The sequence below is a fragment of the Pinus tabuliformis genome, chromosome 9, assembly GCF_031772625.1.
Source record: "Pinus tabuliformis cultivar Carrire ecotype Pingquan chromosome 9, CPIR1, whole genome shotgun sequence".
In the NCBI taxonomy this organism is placed as follows: Eukaryota; Viridiplantae; Streptophyta; class Pinopsida; order Pinales; family Pinaceae; genus Pinus; species Pinus tabuliformis.
The window spans coordinates 38,603,859-38,623,064 of NC_142307.1; the positions used below are offsets into that span (position 1 = coordinate 38,603,859).

Sequence of the window (19,206 nt, forward strand, 5' to 3'; positions counted from 1 at the left end):
CTCTTATAGGGGTTGTCTCTGAGACTATTTCAACCTCCCTTTTGGCAAATTTGTCTAGTTTAAGGGTCTCCCTGAGGCATGATTTCGGATTGCTTTGTGATGGCTAATGAGTTTCATTTGAGCTCTGAGGCAAGGTTTATTGGGTTTAATTTTTCATCTTTCTGTGATGTTATTCGTTGGATAAAGACAAAGTCAAGAGCAGTTTGAAGGCTGGTCTAAGGCATTGTTTTTTACCTATCCTTGAGGCCTCTTTATGGCAGTCTTTCGACACTCTGAGATAGCTCTTGCAAGGATATTTATTCTATTTTAGGCCTTCCAAAGGTTGGGATTGATGCCCTTTTTGCAAGCCTATCTTCAAGGTCTTATTGTGATTGTTTCTATGGAGATTGCAAGGGCTAATTTGACCTCTTTCTGAGACAATTCTCTGATTTGGTTTGCAATGTAAAGGTCTGCTCTAAAACAAAATTGGTGAGCACATTTGGTCTGCATACAAGTGCAACGGTAGTCCAATGTGATAAGTGCAATGATTATGTTCCAAGCGTATGAAACAAGCTTTTTTTTTATTGAAGTGTTATGTGCTTTCTAGTTTAATTTGATGATGAAGCATACGGGTGATTTCTCAATCGGATCCATGACTTTTTTGGATTAATTTGATCTACTATGGTGCGGTTGAGTCTATGGAGCAATGATCTGCATTGTAATGAATGATGGGCCAATTCACAAGTAATGTAGCAACCAAAAGGCATGATTTATTCCTGCAATTAGGCAATCAACACAGATGATGAGGTCTATAAAGTTGGATATATATATTTGCATACTCACCTTGAAAGAAGCTTTCATATTTGATGTATTTTTAGTAATTCGGTTTGTAAACCAAGTCATTTTTGATCCAAGTTTGGACTGACCCTTGGTCGATTCAAAGTCCAATTCCAAGTTTTAAAACATTGGACTATGCACAATTACAAGGCACTAAACAAGATAACAAAGAATAATTATCATCCTCTCACTATGATTAAAGGCCTCACAAATCACGATTCACCAACTTAAGAGTCTTTGCTTCTTCACCAAAATTGACTTGGCTATCATCAAATCCATATTGACTCTCAAAGCACCTAAAAGACTACTTTTAAGACCAATTTTGGGTTTTATGAAAGGTTTAAGACCAAGTTTGGGTTTTATGAATGGTTAGTAGGCTTTGTGAAAGGTTGGTAATGCCTTCCAGGATCTATTAATGCCCCTACTACTTTTTGTTAATTTTCATGAAATGTTGCAACTACGTAGATGAATTTACTAAAAAATCAAGGCAACTGAAAAATGAAACCAAGTTAACTTTCACCAAGATACAAAGTTTCTTAACATTCAACATGCAATGGAAAATACTTGAAATAAAAACACATGCATACATAAATTGGACACCCATGTTTTGCCTAGGAAACCCAAATGGGAAAACTTGATTTCATTGTTGTGGTCTTCTTATTGTTTATTCTTTGAGCAAACAGATCTTTTACAATTTAGTGTGCTACTACTATAGCCAGCAAATAGCCTCTGAGAAAACTCTCGACTTGCTTCTCACTAATCTCAGCTCCACAAATTGTTCTCAAACTATTCCTTTATTAATCTCAGCTCCACAAATTGTTCTTAGTCTGCTCCTTGATTAATCTCAGCTCCACAAATTATTCACAACACCCTTATCGCTTCTCATCCCTGCCTCTTGATCTCAGCCCTCACACAATCGTTTCTTGTTGAACCTAGTCTCAACTTGCTCTTAAATTCTTGATCTTCACTCCTCAAGCAATGTGTTATGCCATCAACAAAGAATCATCAAATATTTGTGCCTTTGTCCTTCTCTGTCTTAATAGACTTTTGATAGATGCAAGAGGCCAAGTTTGAATGGTTGTTCACACTAGTGCAACGAGTTGCTTTTGCCAGTTAACTAGAGCAAGTCCCAATTACACCTAGCCTGGCTCTCAGTTAACTGGCTCAAGTTGCTCCTTGCTTTTCTCTAGTTGTGAACCAAGTTAACTGACTTAACTCGTCCCATCTTCACTTGTCTCTAAAGTCGTCACTCGTCCTAACTGAACTTGTCTCGTCCCACTCATCCTGTAGATTAACTGAAGAAGACTCCAATGCACTGAAGCTCCAACACTACACATGCAGTTTACTGATGATGATTCCAATGAACTGAAAATCAACTCATCACAAGTGAATTATATCCCATGATCTCCCATGCATGCTAGAGAAAAACAGATCAAACTCTTCATTGGTTGAGGCACAAGCCAAAAGACCTTACTTCTCTACATTTTCAACACTCCTCTTAGCGAGGAACAAATTATATACAACTCCCAACTTATCTCTAAAAAACACAAACTTGCCTTTGACTAAGGCCTTTATCAAGATATTTGCAACTTGTTCATCTTTGGGAAAGCATAGTGGCTTTACTATCCCTTTTTGCACACAGTCCCTAAGATGATGATACTTGATCTCGATGTGCTTGGAGCGATCGTAAAACACTGGATTCTCAGAGAGCTTAATGCAACTCTAATTATCACAGTGAATCATTGTGGGCTCCAAATCCGCCTGAAAGGACCCATAAGCAACTTCCTCATTTACATGGCTTCACAAGCTGCCAAGTTGGAAACCATATTTGCCTCATTTGTTGAGCTGAGTGCAACTAATATTTGCTTCCTGCTAAACTAGGAAACAACTGTTGACCCAATGCTAAAGAAACAATTTGAAGTACTCTTCTGATCTATAGCACTCCCTGCCCAATCTGCATCATTGAAGCCCTCAAGCCTAACTCCATCAACCTATTTGTACCATAACCCCTAATCTCTCGTGCTTTTGAGATTCCTTAAGACATGCTTGGCAACAAAGCCAAGTGAACTAGGTCAAGTGGTTCACTACAAAACATATGTTAGGTTGTGTTTTGACTAAGTACATCAACGACCCAATGAGTCACCTATACAACATAGCATCTACTCGCTTTGCCCTGCTAGCATCCACCTTTCTCTAATTTGTGAATTTGTGACTAAAGGCATGGTCATGGCTTGCAATCCTGCATATGCAACCTCCTAAGGATCTCTGTAATGTACTTCCCCTACCCCAAGAAGATTTCCTGATCACCCTACAATACCTCCAACCCAACGAAATAGTGCATAAGCCCTATGTCCTTCATCTCAAACTCTCTTGCAGTCCTTAATCAAGTTGTCTACTCCAGTCAAGATAATATCATCAACATAGAGCACTAGAATGAGTGGAAGCCCTCCAACCGTGATGTACTATCCGCCTCACTCTTAGTGAAGCCCAATCCCTAAAGGTAGTTGTCAATGCGAGTGTACCTTGCTCTAGATGCCTACTTCACCTCGTAAAGAGCTCTCTTCATCAAACAGATGTGAGTGTCTGTGTTGAATGTCTCAAACCCCTCTAGTTGCTCCATATAAATCTCTTCCTCAACCACTCCGTTGAGGATGTTGTCTTCACGTCCATCTGGTGGATCTTCCACCCCATCTGCACTACAAGTCCCAGAATCGTCATGATGGATGAATAACGAGCCACTAGGGAAAACATCTCATCATAGTCACTACCCTCAACCTGCGAGAAGCCCTTGGCCACAAATTGGGCCTTGTACTTCTCTACACTCCCATCTGCTCCATGCTTCACCTTGTACACCCAATGTGATCCTACCACTGATTTTCCCTCTAGACATGGCACAATATCCCAAACAGCGTCCTTCATGATGGATGAATATCCTCCACCATGGCATCCCGCCAAACCTGTTGAAAGGTTGCATCCTCGTAACAAGAACGCTTTGATTCTAACAACTCAATCATCAATGCCATGTACCTAGTGTACCTTTGTGGTTGCTTGCTTTGCTTGAATGTAGAGTTGGGAGTCTCAACTCCCTCCTGGACCTCCTGAATCAACCTCTCAGCCCACTTGGCTCTCTTCCTCCCTGTGTTGGGAGTCACTAACTGAGTGGTTGCCTCCACTTGTCTCGGTCTCTCCTCCTCATCCTGCAATGAGTCCTTGTCCTCTTGTTGTACAGCTTGCTTACCACCTGGCTAAGACTCAATCTGTGGTATTGGCTAAGGCTTCTGCCTAGGAGCGAGAAGCTCCTCCTCAGGCACTCCAGCCTGCTCTCACTCCAAGGACTCCCTCAAAGCTCTACCCTCCACAAACCTCACATACCGCCTGATAATTGTCTCCCTGAGTGATGGTATATACACCTTGTATGCCTGAGGTATCTCACGGTAACCCATGGAAATTCTCTTTTCAACTGTGGGCTCGAGCTTCTTCCTCCTCTCTTTGGGCACATGGCAGCAAACTCTCGTTCCAAAGATGCAGAAGTGAGAAATATCAAGCTCCTTGCCTGTGAAAGCCTCCTTCGGTGTAACTCGTCCAAGCACCCTATGTGGCCTCATGTTCTGCAGAAAGACTACAGTGTTGCATGCCTCTGCCCACAAGAACATGGGCAACCCCTGGCCATGCAATTATGCTCAATGTTGCACAAAGCGGCGATGTTTTTGGAAGCAGATCCGCGAAAGCATCATTTCCCAAAAATCTAGGAAGCGAAGCATCCCGAAAATGTCTACTATATATATATATATATATATATATATATATATATTTTATTTTTGCATTTATATTAAAAAACATTGAAAATACCAAATTAGTTGTAGAAGACATGAAAACATGCATATTTTTAATAAATCAAATAGATATGGCATCCATTGTACATCAATGATTAATTATTTCAGCATCAACCATCTAGAATCTAGATTCATCTTTTCTTGTCTAGCCTTTGCCTCTACTTCGATTCTCTAGGGATATTAGTCAACATTGTCTGATTTTGATCAAATGGCCTAATTCAAGCCTCACAATATGGTATAAAAAGCTTAACATGCTTGATCAATGATTTTGACTTGAGTGAAGGGTACATTTTTGCTAAGGCCATGACAAAGGAGTTCAACAATCAACAACAACAACACTGGGGTACATATAGGGCTCAGTGCTCTTGGTTAAATGCAAATCACATGCCCTCATACATGATATAATCCAATGAAACGCCACAACCCCATTGATCCTTTATCTTTCATTTTCATCCTTTTACTTTAAGAATTTAACATTACCATTAGGGAGCATCTAGGAAGCGTCTAGGGCGCATCAAGGAGCATCTTGGGAGTATTCGGAAAGCATAGTTACTCACATAACAGTTCGAAATTTCCAAAAGCAGAAAAACAAAAAACACCTCGCGAAACCGCATGAACCATCCACCTCTTGGATCCACTCGCAATCTGCGGTGGATACATGCCTGAACCTCCACGGATTCGCAACTGATCCTTTCAGAATTTGTGGATCAAGCAACCGAAACTGTGGACCAAGCCCTCACGAAACGGATTTTCTAGGAATCACTAGGAGGATTTGTGGCAGATCCGTACGGGACGCGATTCCGCCTCCTGATCCTTGGGGGGGATGGATCCTGCAACATTGACTTTGCTGAGGGTTATGGGGTGTTGTAAGCTCTCTCATAATGCCCTCCTTGGCACACACATATCAAAAAGCACTGGAAACATATTCCTCGCCATTGCCACTCAATGCTTTGATCTTCATCCGAGTCTAGTTTTCTACCAAGGCCTTAAACTCCATGAACACATATTCCTCGCCATTGTCACTCAATGCTTTGATCTTCATCCGAGTCTAGTTTTCTACCAAGGCCTTAAACTCCATGAACTTGGAGAAGACCTCCTCCTTCTTCATAAAGAAGATCCATGTCTTCTAAGAATAGTCATCTATGAAGGTGACATGGTACCTGTAACTCATGAGCGATGGAGAAGAGAAGGGCCCACATACGCCTGAATGTACCAACTCTAAAATCCCTTTAGCTTCGTTGTCTCGGCCCTGAAAAAATCACTTGGCATACTTTCCAAGTGTGCAGCCCTTACACACTTCATGTTGGTCAATGTTGCCTTGAAGTAGCCCTATGGCTATTTGTTAAAGGATCTTCAATGCCCCATGATGCCTCTCCCATGTCTCTGCCATGCTCACGTTCTGCCTTGTTATTCAAGGGTGCAACGGTCTCAAACTGTAGCCAATATAGGTTCCTCACTCTACTTCCAATCTACTTAACCGCTCTAGAGTTAAGATGCTTGATGACGACCTTCCCTCTGTTGAAGATAATCTCATACCGCTTGTTCTCCAAGGTTAAGACTGAAACAAGGTTTTTCTTCAACCCTAGGACATAAATGTCATCTCTAAGGTAGAGAGGTTTTCTGAACTTCCTCTCAAACTTGACTGTACCTACGCCCTATGCTATGTACCTTCCATCATCTCTCATCTCTATATGGAACTACATATCCTTCTTTGTTAATTGGCTAAAGTAACTCTTGTTCCCAGTCAAGTGAAAGGATGCTCCACTATCAATATACAACACATTGTTGGCCACTGACCTTGTCATGCAAGCTATCAATGAGAAATCCCTCTTAAATTGAAAATTAAACTCATCTACCTCAGTTGATGCTACCACATGGTCCTTATTGGACCCCTTCTTCTGATTAGGACACTTAGTGGCATAGTGCCCAACCTGGTGGCAAGGGAAGCATTTTATCTTGCTCAAATCTTTCTTCTTCTTCTTGCCTTTCTGATTGGACTTGGCCTTGTCTTGCCTCTTTTTGCCCTTGGACTTGCTCCCTTGAAACATTGCAACTACTTAGATGAATTTGTTGAAAAATCAAGGCAACTAAAAACTGAAACCAAGTTTAACTTTCACCAAGATACAGAGTTTCTTGACATTAAACATGCAGCGAAAAATACTTGAAATAAAAACATATGCACACATAAATTTGACACCCGTGTTTTACCCAGGTTACCCAAATGGGAAAATCTGCTTCCGTTGTTGTGGTCTTTTTATTGATTGGTCTTTGAGCAAACAGATCTTTTACAATTTAGTGTGTTGCTACTGCAACCAGCAAATAGTTGTAAAAATTCAAAAACTGAAATATTATTGCAACAACTAGAAATTATTCTAGTAATTGTTAATTTAATTTAACAATTTATTTGCCCACACAAACAACGAATAATTCACTATTACAAACTTCACAAATAAACTGCAGAAGAAATATGGCGTTGAAAACTGAGAAAATCTAGCACACAAAATAAAAATGACACCATTATTTTTAGGCAATTGTCCCCGGAAAAACCCCAACTTGGGAAAATCAGTGCAGCAATGAGGATTTTATATTATTATGCAACAGTGAAATCTAGGTACAATCTATGGATGCCCAACTGGCAATCCAATCAGCGAGTACCTAACAGAAATAATTAGAGAGAAAAATTCTCACTCCACAAGCAATCTCGGCACTGGCTTCTACAGATATATGGTCATCCAAACCCTAGCGTGAGCCCTTTTGCACTGCCTCTATGTTGTCTCTCACACGTGTGGCTTGATTCTGCCTCTGAGAAAGTCGTCTAGCCTGCCTCTCCTGCTGGAAGTGACTCTTCACCCTCTGGAAGACTTTCCCGACCTCTGGAAACTGAATTGACCTCCTCCTCAGCTAAATCGAACTGTTGCCTTAGGCAATTGCGCAGTCCTCTACGCTGCCTTTGCGTGGATCACCTCTATCACTTGTTGTTACCTCTCTGGATCTGGAAAAACTCCTCCGAATCACTATCCCTGCCCCTCACCATCTTTGTTACCTCACTGAAGCTCGAACTTTTTGGCGACTGACTGTTGCTACTCTGGAAAATTGATTTCTCCAAGTGACTCTAGCGTATTCTCCAAGTGCCCATCAATCCCTTCTTATATCTTCCTGTTGGGACTCCGACAGCCAATATTAAATCTTAATCAATGGCTCAGATCATTTTTGGATCAATCAGTGTGAATTTCTAGACTATTCTCACCTTGACTTAATTAATTTTGATTAATTAACCCATTTTCCTAAGTTTAGACTTAGGAAACATTCAAAAAATAGGTTAGTAATCTAATAAGTCATCTCTAGGTGGAATTTCCAGAAACAATTTTTGGGTTTTGGAGATCTCATGTATTCTAGCCTCTCCACCAAACTTTGTGGTTAGAACACATATGATGCTACAAAAAACTAACACTCCCTCTTAGCGAGGAATGTGTTCTAGTGTTGCACACCTTGTCACAACACCTTGTCTCTGTATCATCTCCTATCATGTTATTGATGTTTGACCACTGTGATTGTCTGCCACTACCTACCAACCACTACACAACTATGATATGTGTTGCATCTGTGTTGTTGCTGGCCCTGCTGAACTGCTGCCAACATTGCATCTGCACTACAACTCTATTCTTGTTGCTACTGCAGCATCTACAACTGAAAAAACATCCAAAATACTGAATCAGTATGATGCATCTGTCTCCCAAGTCTGTAATTGCTACTAGCATCTACACTATTACTGGAGAATATGTGTTGTTGTTGACTCTGCATTGTGCCATCTACACTACTGCCAACTCTGCACTGTGCTCCCCAACATCTGACTACTACTAGTCTCTGCAACTATCACTCTATTTTCTGACTGCATCAACTGCCACTGATCCATCCTGCTACTAATCACTTTGGGCCCTATAGCTAGGTAATGACCATGAGGTGGACTCCTCAAGGACCCTGCCCAATCTGTAGCTCTTTAGTACTACAACTTCAAATCACCCCACCTCACTCCTGGAGGTATATGGGCAATCATAGGAAAGTCTTCCTCCAACCTAGAGGGCAACCTATCTATCTCTACATGTGCTACTGCCTGGTCCTGCTTCTCCTCCTTGTCCTTCTTTCTAAGAGGACACTGGGTACTGTAGTGGCCAAACTCACCACACCTGAAGCACTTGACCTTAGATAGGTCCTTCTTCTTCTTTCTCTGCTCCCCTTGCCCCTGACTAGGATGCTTAGATGCAAGGGCCACATTCTCCTCCTCCTTCACCACCTTCTATCAGCTGCTACTACTACCACTGATGGAGCTCTTCAACAAGGCTTGTCTCAACTCCTCCTACTGCAAATCGACCCACATTCTGTCCCATCTTGATAGTGTATCTCTGCCCAATATGCTTTGGACGAAGACCTGCCAATCCTCAGAAACATTGTTGAGTGCTAATCGCACTAGCTTTGAAGGTTGAGGCGCTACCCCAACAGCTACAAGTTGGTTGCAGACCTCCTGAATCCTGGTGAGAAAGGGATCTATGCCTTCCCCCTTTTGCATCATGATGCATCACAGCTTTTCCTCTAGGAACATCTTTCGTTGCTCGCAAGTACCCTGGTATAGCGTGGAGAGCGCATTCCACATCTCTTTGGTTGTTCCCTTGGCCACTAGGTGAAACTATATGCTCCCAGACTCCATCTAGGATCAACCGCTTCGCCCGTGCTATCTCTTTCCAATATTCCTTTAGCTGATCCGCATCCTAGGGAACTACCACCACATTATCGATATAGGCTTTTAGGCCATATTCATCTAGAAGGAAGGACATGCTAGCCTTCCAAATTACATAATTTGAAGCTCCATCCAACTTATCCTGATCTCTAAGCCTTGCAATGGCCATCTCTAAAAATGTCAAAAACTCCCTCTTTCCCTATCCTCGGTTGTTGTTATGTTATTCGCACTCCCTTCTAGAATGTGTGGCTCTGCTAGCTACTACTGCTAATCTACAACTAGAAATTCGAACTTCTGAAACTTGAAGTTCCCTGAGGAAAATTTTCCCTCTATAGTGTGTGCTTTTCTCTTCCACCGACACGGATTTTGCTTCTGCAACCTGCAGCGAAACCCTCTACGTCCAACCAAGAATCTGCTCAACGAAAATCTGAGTTGCAGTTGCTCCCTCTAATTGTTGAAATCACCAACCCAAGCAAATCGCCTTTTCTGCTAACCTGCAACTGAAAATCAAACTACTACCCCTAGCAACTCGGCCTACCAGTCAAGAAGCTGGGTTGCCTCAAGAATTTCGGCCTACTACTCCTCCTGAGCAGCAAAATTCTTTCTTTTGCTTCTGAGCTTCCCAGTTGAATGCTCTGATACCATGTGAAAATTCCAAAACTGAAATCTTATTGCAACAAACTGCAAATTATTCTTCTAATTGTTAATTTAATTTAGCAATCTATTTGCCCACACAAACAACAAATAATTCACTACTCCAAACTTCACAAAATAATTGCGGAAGAAAAATAGCGCTGGAAACTGAGAAAATCTAGCACACACAATAAAAATGACACCATTATTTTTGGACAATTGTCCCTAGAAAAACCCAACTTGGGGAAACCGATGCAGCAGCGAGGATTTTATATTATTATGCAGCAGTGAAATCCGAGTACAATCTATGGATGCCCAACTAGCAATCCAATCAGCAAGCATTTGACAAAAATAATTAGAGAGAAAATTCTCACTCCACAAGCAATCCCGGCACTAGCTTCTACAGAAATCTGACCGTCCAAACCCCAGTGTGAGCCCTTTTGTGTTGTCTCTCACACATGTGGCTCAATTTTTCCTCTGAGAAATTGTCTAGCTTGCCTATGCTACAGGAAGTGACTCTCCGACCCTCTGGAAGACTTTCTCGGCCTTTGGAAACTGAATCGACCTCCTCCTCAGCTAAATCGAACTACTACCTTAGGCAACTACGCAGTCCTCTGCGTTGCCTCTGCGTCGATCACCTTTGTCACTTGTTGCTTCCTCTCTGGATCTAGAAAACTTCCTCCTGATCACCATCCCTGGCCTTCACTATCTCTGCTTCCTCATCGAAGCTCGAACTCTCCAGCAACTGACCACTGCTACTTTGGAAAATCGATTTCTCCAAGTGAGTCTAGTGTATTCTCCAAGTGCCCATTAATCCCTTCTTATATCTTCCTATTGGGACTCCAACGACCAAGATTAAATCTTAATCAATGGCTCAAATCATTTCTGGATCTAATCCATGTGAGTTCTAGACTATTCTCACCTTGATTTAATTAATTCTGATTAATTAACCAATTTTCCTAAGTTTAGATTTAGGAAACATTAAAAAAATAGGTTAATAATCTTATTAAGTCATCTCTAAGCAGAATTTCCAGAAACGATTTCTGAGTTTTGGTGATCTCACGTATTCTAGCCTCCACCAAATTTCGTGGTTAGAACACATCCAATGCTAAAAAAATTAACAATAGCCTCTAAGAAAGCTCTAGGCTTTCTTCTCACTAATCTCAACTCCACAAATTGTTCTTACCCTGCTCCTTGATCACTTCTCTTGGACTTCAAAAGTTGCTGTCGGCCCTGCCTCTTGATCTCAGCCCTCAAACAATCGTTTCCTGCTGAACCTACACTTGGCTTACTCTTCGAATTCTTGATCTTCGCTCCTCAATCAACGCGCTATGCCATCAACAAAGAATCATCGAGTCTTTGTGCCTTTTTCTTTCTCTGCTTTAATAGACTTTCAATGCATGCAAGAGGTCAGGTTCAAATGGTTGTTCACACTAATGCAACGAGTTGCTTTTGCCAGTTAACTACAGCAAGTCCCAGTTATACATATAGACTGGTTCTCAGTTAACTGGCTCGAATTGCTCCTTGATTTTCTCTAGTTGTGAACCGAGTTAACTAAGGACTTAACTCGTCCCATCTTCACTTGTCTTTGAAGTCTTAACTCATCCCACACATCCTGTAGTTTAACTGAAGAAGACTTCACAGAACTGAAGCTCCAACACTATGCATGCAGTTTACTAATGACCATTCCAATAAACTGAAAATCAACTCATCACATTGAAGTCTATCTTATGATCTCGCATGCATGCTGGAGAAAGACATATTGAAGTCTTCATTGGCTAAGGCACAAGCCAGAAGATCTTACTTCGCTACATTTTTCAACACTTTTCAAAAGATAATCATGTCTCTAGGTCTCATCTCAATGATATTCTTTTGTGTTAACTTTAGGGGAGAACATTTGCATCAACCAAGTGTAAGTGGGATTAGATTTGGTCCAACGCAACAACTTGCGAAATGAAGAATACTTTTATGGCCAACCCCCTATGAAGGAGAATGGATTTGTCTTGGCTATTATTAGTTCAAGAAAATCTAAATGAAGTCATGGTGCTTCCAAATTCACAAAATCCTACCCCAACTTCGGAAAAGCTTCTTGGGAGCTTCTCTTATATTACTTGGCCTCTATATCCACTTACTAATCAAGGGGTTTTCACATATACAGCAATATGTCAAACCACTTCTCAAAAGTTCAAGATGCACATTGTTAAACTCCGATATTGTTGCTCCCTATATTACAAGAGACCTTTTGGGTAGAGACAAATACCTCCCAACATACAATAAGCACAACTCCTCAATAAGTAGGACATTCTATAACCTATCATTAAAAGACCTTCTCATATTTTATACTAAACTTGGCAATTATGACAAAGAGTTTTATGCAATTGTACAAGTTGAGACAAAATGCCTCGCAACGTACCATAGGCACAATTCGTCAATAAGGAGAAAATCTTACAATTTATCATTTGGAGACTTTGTCACTATCTAAACTAAATTATGGCACATATGGAAAACTTCTCTATGCAATTATGCAAGAATTACTTGCTTGACAAGGGGACCATCTTGCACACTAATGACTAGTTGTAGTTACTGAATTTTGAACCAAAAATTCAATAACAATGCCATCTCAAATTGGTTACTTTGTTGTAGCAATTTCATCTCAGATCGAGTAAAAAACAGAGCCACCGATAAAGTAGTCAATGTTCGTAACATCTTCGCTGCCATATGCTATTTATTATGATTGGAAAGAGCACTCCCAACTGACCTATCTTCCACGTAGCCGACCAGTCTATAATTGTTAATCAAGAATGTTTTTGCATATACATTTCAAGATCATTGTTTCACGGATAAATCACACTTTTGTCCCTAGCAAACCAACGACACAATTATTGATGAAGGAGACACACCCCTCTTCTTAAGATTGGCATTTTGGCATGCACAAAACATTGCAGTAGCGTCAAAGATGTTTTTGATGCCATTAAATGAAGAAAATAATTCAAGATATTATGTGTGCATAGATATTATGTGTGCATCTAATCAAAGATATCCAAGAAAGTATTAGACTATATCAACCTTTGTCAATGCCTTTCGGACTATGGCAATATGTAATGTTCCTAACTCGGAAATAATAGTGAATATCAAATGCATGCAATATCTATAGCAAATTAAAATTCTAATAACACAACCACAATCAGTACATACAGAAAATGGAGCCAAAAATCTGAGCCATAGTATTAATCTGAAAAATATGAGTACATCAGTGGTAGAAAATGGAACCTGGGCTTGCTACTACAAGCATGCAAAATCCAGGTGAAAATGATGTGGAATCCCAACTGCAATGGCTCAAACTGACAATTTGTCTTGCGCAAAAATTCTACTACTGCTGCTGAATGAGAACTGCAATTTTGACCCTCAAATCTGCTCCAAAAATTCTGAAAAATTAACTGGAGACTCCTCACACCCATTCCACCAAAACCTACAAATACCTTGATCTAATTCCAACTGACACGAGAGGCCCTAAAAAGTGTGAATTTCCCAACCAACCAATTTTGCGCCCAACAAGTGAAATGCCCTAAAGGGAAATCTCCTGTAAAAGCCCAAATCCTACTATCAAAGGGAGCTTCTCCAATCAAACACAGTAAATTTGCTTTTGCACCCAGGTAGAGCGAATATCTCAGAGAAATTCTTGCAAATAACTCTTGTGGAAGCCCTGAAGTAGACTCCCCCAAAGCCTCACTAGGGAGACACTCGAAGTTCTCTGAAATGAAGGAGAGTTTCGCTTGAAACTCTTGAGCTAAACAACTCTACTCCTCTTGTGCTCAAGAGCCTTCAAGAGGGAGTTTGATCTCAAGAAATAAATGAAAAAAAAGATACAAAAATGGAGCCCCCATGTGCTATTAATAGATGTTGGTCCTCCCCGGATGTGGGTGACATAAACGAATTAAATGATATTCATGACAGATTGTAAGACCAGGTACTGCCAGCTGCAGGGCAACGTGGCTTCCCAGGTTCTCACCTCGCGCAAGAGGGATAGCATTATTAAGGATGGATATTGCAGGATTTTTGCATTAATGGAGTGCATTGTTCAAAGCAAAATTGTGGTTGTTATAATCATGGCGATCCTGTTTGTTCTCTTCACACCTCACGCTCAGTCTTATTGTTCCGGGCCTTGGTTTGATGTGGTTTTTGGTGACAGGCAGAACTCTGCAAACAGAGGCAAGCTCCAGGCCGGCTCTCTGTTTTTCTGGAAGAGGTACTATTATGCTAAGGTTCCCCACGGCAAGATTAGCACGGCTTTAAGGGGTAAGCTTTCTAAAGCTCTTGAATTTAGAACTGGACGAGTTTCTTCTCCGTCTCGGGCATTCTCTGTGCGTTTGATTTGGTCTCTGTGTCAATCATTTTATCCCCCTGTCGTTGTCTCTGGTTTCTCTGTGCCTTCCCCTTCGCTCTTCATAATGGTTCGCCAGGGTGGGAGGAATCGTTCCGGGGGGCGACGTGGAAGCGGCAAACGTCCGACCGCTAGTCATTCTGTGGACCCTGAACAGTCGCCTATCAATCTTCCCTCCTCTCATGTGGATGTGCCTCCTCCGAGCCCTGTGCGCAAGCCAATTCCAAATAGTGCTTTCCAAACCATGCATTTCAAATTCCAAAGCAATCTGAATAGGCCTCTGATTACTGCTCATATCACTATAATCCTTTCGGAAGAAGAAAATCAAATCTCTCCTCTGTCATGCATGGCTCCTGATCCTTCTCAAAGCAGTGAGCATTTAATGGATGAGGGAAGCCAGGAGAATCGGATGAATGATAAGTTTGGTCAGGATGAAATTCCCAAAATCATTCCGCCTCTTGAAGACATAAATCCAGTGGCCGGGGAAGGGACTTTTGGAGCTACAAGTCATTCCTTGGCGAACCCAGCAAGCGAGACGGATGGCAATGAAAATTTGAGGATTGGCAGCGCGTGTCTGGTAGCGGAGAAGACTCCTGGTGAGGATGTGGAAGTTTAACGCCACCTGGGTCTGTTTTTTCTCCCTTTTTGGTTTTGATATCGCTCAGATGACTACTTCCAGGCAACTCTGTTTACAGTCAAGGTTCAGCATCTTCAACCTGTTGTTTTTGTTTTCCTTCAGGGCAGTGGCTGTTTAATTACCGTCTGGTTTGCCAAGTACTTAGGCTTTTTTGCTGTCATGTTTCTACCTACGTTCTACGGGTCTATCTCTGGGTTCTATATCTGTCTTCTAGCTCTTTGTAACTGGTCTCCCTAGGTTCCTTCTGTACTGGGGCAGTTCTGTTGTGTTGAGTGCTCTCGGGTTCTGTTCTCTAAGGCCTCAACTCCTTGTAAAATTACTCCTCTTTTCAGTTAATAGATTTTAGTCTTTGCGGAGAAAAAAAAAATAGATGTTGGTCCCTTTTCCCTTGTTGGGTCGCCCTTCTTCACTAATTTGAACTCCCTTTTCTTCCTCCCTCCTTTCCTAGTGCGAATATCTCAAGGAAATCGGAATCCCCTTTTAGTGGCCCCCACATTCCACTAACAAAATAATTTTCCTTTTTTATCTATATTTATTTCCTCCTTTTCTCCAAAAATTAAGTGACTCCTCAACCCACTTTTCCTAAATTTACACACGAAAATCTTTTCTCAAAGCCAAAATTGCAAAATTGAGGATTTACTTTGAAAATTTATTTATTGGGAACATGACAAAATCCATTTCCATGAATTTCATTAGAAGATTATCTACCACTCATTGACAAAATCATTGTATATGTGTGGTGGTTTGCAGCTTTTCTAAGATGGCTTTTTTCATTCCATACTACAAATCAGTCAATGTTCCTACAGTTTGCCAAGATGTTTTTTCAACATGTTTGGATCAAATTTGGTTTGCCTTGCACCATTGTATCATATTGGGATTCTATACTTTTGAGCCACTTTTGGAAATCATTAAGGAAGATGGTTGGCTGTCAGCCACGGTATTTTACTTCTTTCCATCAGAAACTAATGGCTAGACTGATGTAGTCAATAGGACCTTAGTCCACGCTCTTCGTATTTATCATCAGAAGAACATGCAGTGTTGGCTCAACTTTTTTACTGCAATTCACGAAACATAAAGTGATGACTCAAAAAAGGTTCTACACACTACAAAGATCCGAGACAACACACATAAAAGAAAGATTTCGACAAAAGAACAAGGATTACAATATGAAGGGCATGTGCTCGAGATGTTGATCAAAAAGCACATGCTTCTTTTTGACAAAAATGAAACCGAAAGAAAAGCTTACATGGCAAAGATGACCTTCTTGCCCATAGGTTTGATAAAATCATTGGTTTCAACTTTCAAGATTTCCAGTAGGGTTTGTGGTTCAGCGGTGAAGACAAAGGTTGAGTTATGTCACCTGCCAAGGTTCAATTCCCCAGAGAAATAGATAAGCAATTGGGGCTAGGAGAAAATTCTAGGTGCTTATGACAGGAGTTCACCCCTTTTGTAGTATCATAACAGAATGGATACCACCTTGAGGTTTATTTCACCCGCACAAGCAATGCCACTTGGGCTGCCTGACATTTTTGTGCCAGTTGTAACATTTTTCATTGAGCTTAAAGGAAGTACTGTCAAAAAAGCTAAAACTTTCGAAAGTACAACTGTATGTATAGTAGGCACTCAACATACCAAGACTGATATTCTTTGTACATAACAGCAAATAAAGAAAATGTTGCGGCAAAATTGATTTTTTTTTTTTCTTATTACCATTTCGAAAATATTCTAGAACATTTGATGCAGTTGGGAAGATCTTCCAGAGTGACTTAATGACGTCAAAATATAGCTATTCCATAGCAAGCTGTTGTCATCAGAATAAAAAACTAATGGCGTGGGTACCTTGCCAGAGAACCCTGTCCGGACTTTTGGTTAAGGACATGTCTACAAGTAAAAGGTTTAAGTTTAAAGTTTACAGGTAAAAGATTTCAAATTTAGAGTTCTGAAACTAGTTGATCTTCATGGAAGCAAATACAAATTAGCAAAACCGCATATGCTTAAAATTGGAACAATTGTCCAACCAGTTGGACCAAGTCTCTAATATACCGAGCTTCTTTCAAAGAAAGAGATGCAAGTAAAGATACCTAAGAACCCATATAGAAATGCATGTATTTATAGCGTTAGAAGGAACCCACAAAAAGATGTCAAGTATATCAAAAACGTAATCTTAGCCATTTCTCGACCCAAAAAAATTGTAATCTTGGAGCCTTTGGCAATCGAAAATGAAGATTGCATGGTGTTGAAGAAAGAAGAGGATAGAAACTTACATCAACCTGGTTCCAAGTGTCGTGTGAAGTTTCGTAAGTGTGCTCATAAACAAGTCCCTGTTGGCCAAAACTTCTTCATGGCTAGCAAGAGGTGGAGGATAAACATGCTGAGCAATGGGACGAATAATAGCAGGAGTATGCACAATCTGTTGTTGTTGCGGTGATTGAGCATTGCCTGATGAAGAACCACAAGTGCTGCCCAGATGGATTGAAGAAGACGCCAGCTGCATTTGGTCTGTTACAGCATGCACAGTAGGAATAATAGCTGTTCTGACTTCAGGATATACACATACTGTCTCTGCATTTACCAGTTGTTGATGATGATAATGATGGTGGTGATGTGGGTGTTTCTGATGCTGATAAGGGTGTTGCTGATACTGATGTTCGTTTGGCTGATGGTGATGCTGTTGTTCATGGGAATGGTGATGGTGATGCGGATTTGGATGCGGTTGTTGCTGATGTGGATATTCAGATGATGATTGTTGTTGTGTGTGTTCTTGATGGTGCTGCTGCTGCTGTGGATCGGATTGGTGCTCCAGCACAGGAGCTTGGGAATGAGGACGACGGGGGGGAGATTGTATAGACATTGCAGGTGGGTATTTAATATACAGTCGAGAATCAACGGATGCTGCATATACTACAAGAAAACACAAAGAACACAAAAGCGCTGAGAAATATACTAAATAAAAAAACTCTCAGACTGCAACACTTTCTGAGACATTCTACAACAGAGATAAAAAATAAAGAACATAAGACAATACGATGAGAAGTTACTGTAGCGGATAATATGAATGGGCCCTGAAGGGACACATAGTGGGGTCCTCTGTAACAGTCATTTAACGAATATTCAAAATGCAGGTAGGAAAACCTTCATCAAAGTACAATGGCACTTGAACTTCATTGGATATCAAACTATATTAAAATGGCTGATAGCAGCTTCCATGCATTCAAGACCTTCGTAAACATCCAAAACAGAAAGGCTCAACGGTTCCTAATACCTTGACAAAAACTTTCAAAACTAAGCCTAAAGGACCCAGAACATTAAGTGGGTACTCAAAAAGGCCTGAAACATGCTTCATTGGAGTCCTAAAACCTTCAGAGCTCGGCCAAACAAACCCCTGGGACCTGCAATGGGAACCCAAACAATCCCAAATGTTTCAATAGACTTGCAGGACATTCATAAAAACATTTCAAGATAACATACCCAAAAACCTTCAATGACCTTCCAAAAAATCACGGGAAAATGACGAAACGGGCTCTCAGAGCATTCAAAATACAACTCAAAACACGGCCAATTTGCTACTCATAAACAGGTTACTCAAACCATCAACATCAACTCCACCCACCTCACAATTAATGTCTTAAGTTGGAATCTGAACACAACCCATTCACGGAATGGGAATCTATTAAAGGACTGAGTCAAAATCGGCCCAATTTAGCACAATTTCGGACCAAATTCAATTCCCCCAAAAACAACGGCGGCCACCAAAACTCCAACCCGTCGATCGCTACCACGCCAAGATTTCGACATCGAAAACCGCAAAACCACAAAACCTCGCAAATTGTGATAAATTAAAATTTAAAAAACGGCTGACTAAAAGGCCCAAAACGTCGTGAAGTTTCGCCGTTCATCTTAACGGCGCCGCGGTTGATGGTGTCAGTTTCTTGAATGGCTAAATTTCAGCCTTTAAATTATATGCTTCGCAATTATTTCGGAGATACGTTTTTAATAATTTTGGAGACTGGTCATTTATGGTCTCAAATATCTTTTTCAAAATGATAAATATATTTATAATTAATGAGGTGGTATTTTATATTTTCATTTTCTTTTTATTTTTATTTTATTATATAATGTTTTGTGATTATAATTTTTTATTATTTTTAATATGCATAAATTATAGACCTCAGGT

General features: G+C 40.7%; 1 protein-coding gene across 5 annotated transcripts in view; it reads right to left on the reverse strand.

Annotated features, from left to right (window-relative positions):
* Window positions 1–18,873, reverse strand: part of LOC149147031 (high mobility group B protein 9-like) — a 42,219-nt gene extending 23,346 nt beyond the window's left edge. Inside the window, exons 1-3 of one of the 5 annotated variants that reach the window (XM_089439486.1) lie at window positions 18,643–18,873; window positions 18,295–18,421; window positions 17,297–17,933 (exon numbers count right to left, since the gene is read on the reverse strand). In XM_089439486.1, the coding sequence (XP_089295612.1) occupies window positions 17,297–17,883 (587 nt within the window). In that variant the 5' untranslated portion in view covers window positions 17,884–17,933; window positions 18,295–18,421; window positions 18,643–18,873. The other 4 variants (XM_089439487.1, XM_089439490.1, XM_089439488.1 and 1 more) reach the window with 4 other exon arrangements.
* Window positions 18,874–19,206: the final 333 nt, after the last annotated feature.